General features: G+C 41.5%; 1 protein-coding gene across 2 annotated transcripts; it reads left to right on the top strand.

The window, feature by feature from the left end:
• The first annotated feature begins 902 nt into the window (after positions 1-902).
• Positions 903-9,295, top strand: ampd1 (adenosine monophosphate deaminase 1 (isoform M)). 2 transcript variants are annotated; one of them, XM_083975533.1, is made up of 15 exons: positions 903-1,299; positions 2,144-2,309; positions 2,394-2,538; positions 3,071-3,236; positions 3,328-3,547; positions 4,147-4,276; positions 4,822-5,016; positions 5,731-5,862; positions 6,003-6,166; positions 6,272-6,398; positions 6,597-6,760; positions 6,851-6,971; positions 8,207-8,380; positions 8,556-8,666; positions 9,015-9,295. In XM_083975533.1, exons 2-15 carry the CDS (start codon positions 2,158-2,160, stop codon positions 9,168-9,170), a joined length of 2,157 nt encoding a protein of 718 aa, XP_083831659.1. In that variant the 5' UTR covers positions 903-1,299; positions 2,144-2,157; the 3' UTR covers positions 9,171-9,295. The 2 variants fall into 2 exon arrangements, with proteins under 2 accessions (XP_083831659.1, XP_083831658.1); XM_083975532.1 differs by lacking the exon at positions 903-1,299 and adding an exon at positions 1,889-1,928.
• The last annotated feature ends 1,067 nt before the right edge of the window (positions 9,296-10,362 follow it).

A 10,362-nucleotide genomic window follows, 5' to 3' on the forward strand; every position in this document is an offset into this window, starting at 1 on the left:
GTGACATTGCGCGTATGATGACCATCTTCACAAACTGTTTACTTGCTGCAACGTTTTTTGTTTTGTTTTGTTTTTGTTTGCCTTCTTTCTCTATTGCTTTATAGTGGAGGGGCTGTGGCCTCATTTCGGGCAAAATGATCAATAGTTAAATCAGATCTCTACCTGTCTTTCTGAAGGCGGAGTTTGCCCAATATGGAAACTGTAATGCTGATGATTTTCAGTGGGACTTTTCAAAGGGGGTGTCCCAATTATGAGCAAAGCTCCGTTGTTTGGATGTTGTTGCCGCTCTGAGACGTAACCACCTGTTTTGTCTCTCTCTAACCTGGATACACACACACTGACTGGGACTTTTTGCTAACTCAACAGAGGGAGGAAGTAAGTATGGAGCAGGGAGATATTTATTTTATGAGTATGAGAGACAATGTGAAGCATTACACAAATGCATGGTTTACTGTATGGATGTGAGATAGTCACATCACCAAATATTCATTTTCCAAATGCACTTAAATGCAACCCAGGAAACCTGATCTTGATGAATGAATATCTGTTCCATATAATTCAGAAAGCGATGAAATCTAGTGGAAATGGGCACCATTTATTAATCTGCTGTTCAACTTTGAGATCAGTTTTCAGTTTTGTGTTTTTGTGTAGATGCTTCACAGATGAAGCATCGTTGATCAAAACTGAACTGAAAGTGAACATTTACATTAATAAATGACTTTTTCCAGGTCACTGACTCCTCCACCATGGGAATGCTTATCAGTAAACAAATCAGCACCTGATCGATACACTGACTTCAGACCTGTTTGACTGACTTGAAGGATGGGCACAGACGGCTTAACCCTGAACACCAGAAGGGACATTTAATGCATCGTGACATGCACAGAGATATTACATTTGAGGTCTGATGATCGTCTCTGTGTGTGCCATGAAGATGTCCAGCTGCTGTGTCCAACATTATTGAATTCAATTTAACACACGTGTCCTCTCCATTATCCATCCTCACACTGTATCTCACCTTAATCTCACTTATACATTACACTCCATCCACACTCATGTTCCCACCTCCTACTGGCCCAGTGTGTCATTTCATTGCTGACAGTATCCTCTATACTGTTGCATGTATTTCTGATCAAAGGTCTCTTTTTATAGCCTATTACAGTACAATTATTCCTCATGAATCCCTACTGCAGTTCAATATAAAATGTATTAACCCATGCATTTCTAACACTCTTTTCCTTTGGGTTTGATCCTGGGTGACGCTGCTCTCTCTTTGCTGGGCCTAATCAGGTCATCAGAGTAAGTATGGAGAAACAGGAAGCAATAACTCAAGTCGTCTGATATGTGCCACATTGGAACATGTCACATATTAGAGTAGAAAGTCTTTGCTCTTGGGTAGTGAGTGCATGTAACATGAGGTTGAGCTAGAGGTTGAGCAGTTATCTGTCTGCAGGCATCAAGTGATGTCACATGCGTGTATTGTCCTTGTATTGTATTGTATGAGTCCTGTTGGTCATGTAACTCCAGTCATTTTGGACTGTGACCCACTTTTCCTGTCAAGTTTTTCCAGCATATTGATGAATTCTAATCAAATCTACTTCATATAGAGTCACTCACACATTGATTAATGGGGTGCAATTAATGATTAAATGAAAAATGAACGATGGAAAGTGATGAGAAAACTGGGTCAGGAGTTGTACTGTACAGACATTTAGAAAGGCTTCACCTATCTATATCTATGTTGTTTCGTATGAGTCAAGCTGATTGTAGCCTACCTGTCTCGGTGCTTCATCACTGTAGTTCTTCTATATGCATGGGACTTTGTGTTTGCAGCCCAGACTGGAGGTCAGAGTTGCAGACTTGTAGTGGCTGCATCAGTCTTTGGTCATGTACAGCACATGTGATGGAGTCTATACACATCACTGTCGGTAAGGTATGCTTTGTATGTCATAGATGTAGAACATAATGTCCACACTACAGTTCACTCTGTAGCCATTGTATCAGTGACCATACAATGTAGAGGAGCAGCTCAAGTTCTGTTTGTGATGTGCTACATGTTCAGTTTGGAGCTGCATGATGCCATGAGAGCAGGAGGTATTTCTATCACTCACAAGAACATGCTTCTGTTGTGTCTGACTGACAGAGACTGATGACAAGATGAGGGCCTTCGCGGAGGAAGTCTTTGCGTCTGAGACCAAAGATGAGAACGTCCGTGATGAGATCTCCATGTTTGATGTGGCTGAGGACTGCCCCATCCTTCACCATGAGTTGGCCCACCATCTGCACGCCGACGATGATCATGAGAAACGGTGAGGCGAGGGGAAAGCAAACTTTTCAGATACTTTGACGGTGGATGAAGCTGACCACTGACCCTCACCTCTCCTTCTCCACAGCAAGAGGCTCCAGCGCAGCCGCACCATGGCTGTGCCCGCTGCTGCTGCTTCTGCCCCTGTGGTGTCCCTGAAGGTGGAGACGCCCACTTACCTGGAAGTGCCCGACTTCCAGAGAGTGGCCATCATTGGAGACTATGCCTCTGGGGTACCTTCTGAAATTTACCATGGTGTCTGTTTATTTGTGTTTACTGAACTAAGCCTGAGTGTTTGGAGTAATGAACTCTAACTGATGATGCGTTTGTGGGTCAGTGGCCATGGGTGACCCCCATGAATGGAGCTGGTGGGGTTTAGGTTTCATTGTTGTGGGTCTTACACTTATACAGATAGAGACACTTTGGGGAGGCTAGCTGCTATCTCTGTTTTAGCTTCCATAAGCAAGTTTACTGATACACTCACTTTAGGCTACATTACATCACTGTGAACAAGCGACAGCTCCTGTGATGCAAAATGTCTGACAAACAGGAGAAAATAACAATATTTTGTACACAAAACTGATTGCTGCTGCTAAATGCTATCTGGCTAGCTAGCATTTATTAGCCTAATTCATCTTCCTATCTGAATAGCCTACATCTAATTAGATGTCTTTTGGGGATCTTTTAGCTGAGATTCTATTGATTTAAGTTTTACATTTAAAAAACATTTTAGCCTAATGCTTGCAACATTTATGTGTATTTCAGGTGACCCTGGATGACTTTGAGCTGTCCTGTAAGGGTCTGTACCGTGCCCTGACCATCAGGGAGAAGTACATGAGACTGGCCTACCAGCGCTACCCACGCACAACCTCCCAGTACCTGCGTGATATTGAGGGTGAAAGCTTCAAGCCTGATGATCAGCTGCAGCCAGGTGAGAAGATAACACCTGGGCTTCACATTAAGGAGCACAGTGTAACAATGTTATTATTTACGTCATATTTCTTTCTCCCATACATCGTCAGTCTTCACGGCTCCTCCAAAGAACGGAGAGGACCCCTTTGACGCCAAGGACCTGCCAAAGAATCTGGGCTATGTGGCTCGTATGAAGGATGGTGTCATCTATGTGTACAACGATGCTGCAGCTGCTGACAAACATCAGCCCAAAGACATGCCCTGCCCCGACTACAACACCTTCATCGACGACATGAACTTCCTTATCGCCCTCATTGCTCAGGGCCCAACGTGAGTTCTTCTTTAAGTATCTCACTTTCAGAAAAAGCAAAAATCTTTGCACATCTATTTCCTTGGCAGGTGCGTCGGAGGATGACAATTAAGTCCAAATTAAACAAAGAAGAGTTCCCGCACACATAGCCAACTTGCAGAATTTATTGCAACGTTTCAGTACTAGACCTTTTTCAACATTTGCTTGAAAAAGGTCTTGTACCAAAACGTCGCAATAAATTCTGCAAGTTGGCTATGTGTGCGGGAACTCTTCTTTTTTTAAGTATCTCACTTTCGAAACGTCCCAGTCATTTCGACCCTATCTACTTTCTGCAAAATCATGTCAGGTATTTATCACTTTCCCCTGGTGACCTGTCAGCCTTCTTTTAGGCGACCCCGTGGTCAACTGACTGTTAAATCATCAGTGTGAGGTCCTGGATGCCACTGAGACATCTACAGCTAATTAACTGACAATAACAAGTCACTTATGGACATTTTCCCTCCTAACTTCCTGAAGTAGCAGTGACATGTTTTATGTATAAAAACCCTTGATATATGATAAACAAGGTGCCTTACGATGCAGCTCGTAGCTCAGTGCTCTGGTATCTTTTGCATTGCAGTAAGACCTATACTCACCGTCGTCTCAAGTTCCTCACATCCAAGTTCAACGTGCATGAGATGCTGAATGAGATGGAGGAGATGAAGGAGCTGAAGCTGAACCCACACAGGGACTTTTACAACTGTAGGAAGGTATGAACCAAACAGGAAGATCATTTATTACAGTCATTGCATCTACATTTGCTTAAAACAAACAAGATAGTTCTAAATCAATCTTTAGCCCAAGTCCACTTTTCTTTTGGAAAACACATGCATTACAGCTGTAGTTCCTTCAACAAAAGGATTTTTAGAGCAACTCTGCACTCTTCCTCCATTGATCTTAAATTCTTCACACAGACTTTTAATGAAGGTGCTGCACAGTAGATCTAAGAGGCTGAGGTAGAAATCGGATTCAGAAATTGTTTGGTTTTGTATGTCACATAAAATATACATTGTGTTTATAAGACTAAATATTTGAAAAACCTCCTTTGAGTCCACTGAATATCAACGGTTTAAGTTACATCATATTTATTCTTAAGATATTCCGAATTTACATTTACACAAATGATTGGATGAATTCTGTTGCTGCCATGCACCTTATGTATGTATCGTGCTCCCTCTTGTGTCCATACAGAGTAACTGCATCACATAAACTCCATGCAAATCATAACAGTCTCACGTCCTCTCCTATTTCCCAGGTTGACACCCATATCCACGCTGCCGCCTGCATGAACCAGAAGCATCTGCTGCGCTTTATCAAGAAGTCTTACCGTGTGGACGCCGACCGCATTGTCCACAAAATTAAAGACAAGGAGGTCACCATGAGGGAGCTGTTCAAGAGCCTCAACCTGCACCCCTATGACCTCACTGTGGACTCCCTTGATGTGCACGCTGTACGTTACATGCAGATCAGAGGCATCAGTAGGGTTTAACAATATGAAAACAGTGCATAGGCTAGGTGGAGTTATAGAACTGTATAAACATAACATACATATATACAGTCAGGGATTATTTCATTGAGCATTCATTTTATCAGTGTTAAAATAAACCTGGTTGACACACAAAAGTCTGGATACTATTGATATATAGGCTAGATTTGACAACAAGGTTGGATTTAATCTCAGATTAGCTTTTATTATATTTTCATAAAAATAATGTTTAAAATGAGTTAATCCAGGTTTAAAATTAGGCCAAACTCTGCTGAACCATTTCAAATGAGTCTGGTTTAATTTACTAACACTAGCCTAAATAATCTGCATGCTGCCCTTGCCAAAATTAAGCCTCTTAAATTGATGTTCTTAAATTAAACAGAGCCATTTTTAACGCTTTGGGTGCAGCAGAACTGAATCTTGATTTCAAGTAAAAAACTGTGAGTATTCAGTTCAGGTTTAATTTCATCTCTCTTAACTTTAAAATAGTTTGGAGCAGCAGAATTTCAGTTTAAACCAGGATTTAATAAAGTTTAAAATTTACCGGTAATCCAACCGAGAGGATATGTTTTTTTCTCCATACTATTTACACATTAGCTATCAGGGCATATTTATCCCATTGTTTCCACTCTCTTCCACCCTTTAATCTAAATCTCTTCTCTTGTTGTTTCTCTGAAGGGGAGACAAACCTTCCAGCGTTTTGATAAATTCAACGCCAAGTACAACCCTGTGGGAGCCAGTGAGTTGCGTGACCTGTACATGAAGACGGAGAACCACATCAACGGAGAGTACTTTGCCACCATCATCAAGGTTTGCTTCACCATTGTAACATCATCTGATATATTATCCTACTGACATCCTGTTTAGAGACACACATACAGTATGAGAATACAATCAAGAAAGTTTGGTAACTTCCCATCAGAGCCTGATCTGACCTTTACCTAAACCAGGAAGTAGCCACTGACCTGGAGGACGCTAAGTACCAGTATGCTGAGCCTCGTCTGTCCATCTATGGGTGCAACCCTAATGAGTGGACCAAACTCTCCGGCTGGTTTGTCAAGCACAGAGTCTTCTCCCCTAACCTCAAATGGATGATTCAAGTGCCCAGGATCTAGTAAGTTTTCAGTTTCTGTTCTCATGTAACTTGAAAGAAAATCCCCAAAAGGCTTGAGTGTTTTCAGATTTCACTTGACGTTATTTTGTCCCTCTTCTCTCTTAGCGACATCTTCAGAGGCAGGAACTTTGTGCCCCACTTCGGCAAGATGCTGGAGAACATTTTCCTTCCTGTGTTCCAGGCCACCATCGACCCACAGTCAAACCCAGAGCTCAGCCTCTTCCTCAAGCATGTGAGTCAAACACAGTCATAACAGCTCAGACACAACACAGACCCAAGAGTCAGCGTCTGAAGGAATTGAAGGAATGAAAACAAAACATTAAAATGAATTAGAAAATTAACAGAAGATTTGAATTTGCAGAAATTCCCATTTTAGCTGAACTGTCACCTTAAACACTGTGAAATAAATCAACTGCCTCCTGGTGTGTAGGTGACAGGTTTTGACAGCGTGGACGACGAGTCCAAGCACAGCGGCCACATGTTCTGCACTAAGAGCCCCAAACCTGAGGAGTGGGACATCGCCAAGAACCCCTCCTACACCTACTACATCTACTACATGTATGCAAACATCGCTGTGCTCAACCAGCTCCGCAGGTGAGTTTTCTGCTACTACTTGACCAAGTCCCTGTAAGAGCATGTCTCCTTTCTCTAATACGATACTTACTATAATCTTCTGCTCTCCAGACAGAGGGGGATGAACACCTTCATGTTCAGGCCTCACTGTGGTGAGGCCGGTGCTGTCACCCATCTGCTGGCCTGCTTCATGACCGCTGACAACATCTCTCACGGCCTGAACCTCAAGAAGGTCAGACATCACACACACGCACACCAACACACACAGAGTGAACTCACTTACACTTGATCAAAAATTTCAGTCAAGGTGTCCCTAACTTAAGTTTCTATTGTCTTAAAACACAACATGGCCAGATTAATGTCATTTCTATACACAGTCTGGGATACATTAAATTTGGAAAGACAACATAAATAGTATTTTGAGTATTAATGCTCTGTATATTCTGTAATTCTTAGACATCTTCACAGACCCAACAGCCTTTCATAATGTTGTGTAAAACTGCTGGTGACTGGAATCATTTAAGTCATTACATAGGCTATAGAACATTTTTTCATGGTGTAGCCTAACCTCTTATCTGAAAGAACCAAAGTACATCCTTTCTTGCTATATAGTATTTCCATGCTCTCTGATAAGGACCACAGCTGTGAAGAGGTTCCCAAAGGGAGCAAATACCCTTTCAGGCCCAATGTCTGAAACTCAGATATGACCTACTTTGTATTACAGTAATTGAGGTTTGATAATGACTAGAGCAGTGGGCCCCAACCTGTTGGCTGGTTTCCACTGGTGGCAGTACAATTTTGGTCAAAAGGTGTAATTATACAAAAAACATAATGTTTTAAAGGTTTTTTAACAAAATGATTAAAAAAAACATTTAAAACGCAAAAACATCCCTGTTTTTCTCTTGTATCAAGCCACTTAACTTCTTTCTCTGATGATTGTGCACTAAAATGTGAAAAACATTGAAAAATGGGAAAAACTGGTTAGCAACAGGAGGTGAATTCAGTTCAGACATGAATGTTCAGTCATCATCAAAGTAAGAAAGAAAGAAAGAAAGAAAGAAAGAAAGAAAGAAAGAAAGAAAGAAAGAAAGAAAGAAAGAAAAGGCATTATTTGGCCTCCATACTGTTCTGGGGTCAGATGTGGGTCACCTACATTTTTGAGATTTTCAAGTGGAGCCCCTGGACTAGAGTAAGAGAGGACATTATCCTGAATCTGACTTCAGAACTTAAACTGATATTGCCCAGTTATTGGATTATTGCAACAATCTTTCATTGACAGAACGTTTCTTAGAGCAATATATCCAGTCAACTGCACAACTGATATTGTAATGACTATGCATAATTTAACAGTTTGTAAATATTACCTATTGCCCTCAAATGTCTGCTTTAGAGGGCCATCTTTTGACAAATACTCACATAAATTGACTTGTAACTGATCTTCTCCATTGCTCTCTTCTCCATCTTCAGAGCCCTGTGCTGCAGTACCTGTACTTCCTGACCCAGCTCCCCATCGCCATGTCCCCTCTGAGCAACAACAGCCTGTTCCTGGAGTACGCCAAGAACCCCCTGCTCGAGTTCCACAAGAAAGGCCTTGTGGTGTCTCTGTCCACCGACGACCCCATGCAGTTCCACTACACCAAGGTCTGAGCGCATGTTAACAATGGGCATTGTATCATGCACATCTATAGGCATGCAACAGAATAGGCTTTGAATTTCAACATAAACATTATGTCATATGTAGAGCATGCAGAATTTAGATGTGTGCAAAGTTAACTGTTCAAATAGTGTTAATAACAATTGGCCTTTATGTCCACAGGAGCCCCTGATGGAGGAGTACGCCATTGCAGCCCAGGTCTTCAAGCTCAGCACCTGCGACATGTGTGAGATCTCCAGGAACAGTGTTCTGCAGAGTTCCCTGTCTCATGAGGTAATGGAGCTTAAATATGATGGTGCATTGTTTTTTTTGTTTTTGTTTTTGTTTTTAACATGTTTGATAAATATGATATCATAGGGGTGGTGTTTAGCTCAGTTGGTAGAGCACCCGCCCCATGTGTTGAGGCTATAGTCCTCACTGCAGGCGACCCTGGTTGGAATCCCGCGCCGAGCGGCCCCATCCTGCGTGTCATTCCCCCCCTCTCTGCCTCCCATTCCCTGTCTCTCTCAACTATCCTGTCAATTAAAGGCAAAAAAGCCCCTAAAATTTTTTTTTTTTTTAAACCGATATCATACATGATGTTCAGCCTCACTATAACAAGCTGGATCTTTACTCCTCCAGGAGAAGCTCCACTTCCTGGGTAACGATTACTTGAAGGAGGGTCCTGAGGGCAATGATATTCGCAAGACCAACGTGGCTCAGATCCGTATGGCGTATCGCTTTGAGACCCTGTGCTACGAGCTCAACCTCATCAAGGAGGGCCTGAAGACCGAGTAAACACACACAAAACCATTACAACTCATCTTTACTGTGATGTAGAAACCTTTCTGAATTTGTTTTACACAAGTGAATCTTAAAGAAGAAACTGGCCTTGTCAGACGCTGCTGCTCTTTCCTTTGGAAGAAGAAACCTTTTTTTTTTTTTACCTTACGCCATCTGCACATCTTGTCTAATTGTCCTGAACATTACAGTATGTGCATGGAGAAACATCGGGTATAAGTATGACAAGAAATAAAATGTCAAAAAACGACTTTTTCCATGTGTGGTTTTTGTCCTGTTCATACATCTCTTTACAGCAATGTTTATTAGACTGCAGGATCCAGATGTTCCTCATGACCTCTGACATGAGACTTGCTGTGCACTCTCTTATCCACCATCTTGTTTCCTATACAGTCCACAATGTAGGCTACTTAGAGAAGTTTTCAGATGGACATTGACTACTTTAGAAGATTCACTGTGTAAACATCAAGCTGTATCAGCAGGAAAATAAATGTGCATTGATCATGCAAATTTAATGAAGTCATAAGCCCGAGTTGCTGCATAATGCATCACTTGTACCATCACCTTTTGATGGAGCCTCCATGATGTCTGCCATTTCCTATAAAAAGATGCTGCTCATTTTATTGAACATCCTGACAAGGAAAAGACATAGTCAGCATTTTAGCTGGACCTTGTTCCATGGATGAAGATCAAGGGTGATTTATTTTAAAGTCATGTCTAAAGAGCAAAATCTACATGAAAGAGAAGCAATACTCCTTGACCTTATTTAAGTGTCAAGTAGTAGGCTATTGCTCAATGAGTATATAGCCTATATACTGTATATATTAGAATACAACAAATAGATTTTCAAGCGGATAAACTGCATCTGCTGCGATGTATATCTAATGATCTATAGGCCTATATTAATTTTTTTTTTTTAGTAGGCCTATTATTATTGTCTTGATACAATGTGATTTCACACCAGTTTCCAAACAGTTCCAATGCTGCCAATCATTTCCCTGCACCCAAATATCACATCACACTGTTTTATGAATGAAAAGTAACTTATGGAGTCGCACCGGCGTCGTTTACAGCACGGTGTATATAATTTCCCAGGACACCTGAAGACAACAGTATTTGTTCATCGATGACAGCTGCAAGAGTTGATATGATGACGTCTTCCCTCCTGAATCGGGAGGATTCAACCAGA

Source organism: Trachurus trachurus (genome assembly GCF_905171665.1).
Source record: "Trachurus trachurus genome assembly, chromosome: 7".
In the NCBI taxonomy this organism is placed as follows: Eukaryota; Metazoa; Chordata; class Actinopteri; order Carangiformes; family Carangidae; genus Trachurus; species Trachurus trachurus.

What these genes read in the sequence shown, in the direction of transcription:
- ampd1 (XM_083975532.1), top strand. Translation starts at nt 1,904, where the DNA reads ATGGAGTCTATACACATCACTGTCG. An exon ending in GACGATGATCATGAGAAACG is followed by an intron (nt 2,310 to 2,393) that starts GTGAGGCGAGGG and finishes CCTTCTCCACAG; the next exon opens with CAAGAGGCTCCAGCGCAGCC. An exon ending in ACTTTGCCACCATCATCAAG is followed by an intron (nt 5,863 to 6,002) that starts GTTTGCTTCACC and finishes TACCTAAACCAG; the next exon opens with GAAGTAGCCACTGACCTGGA.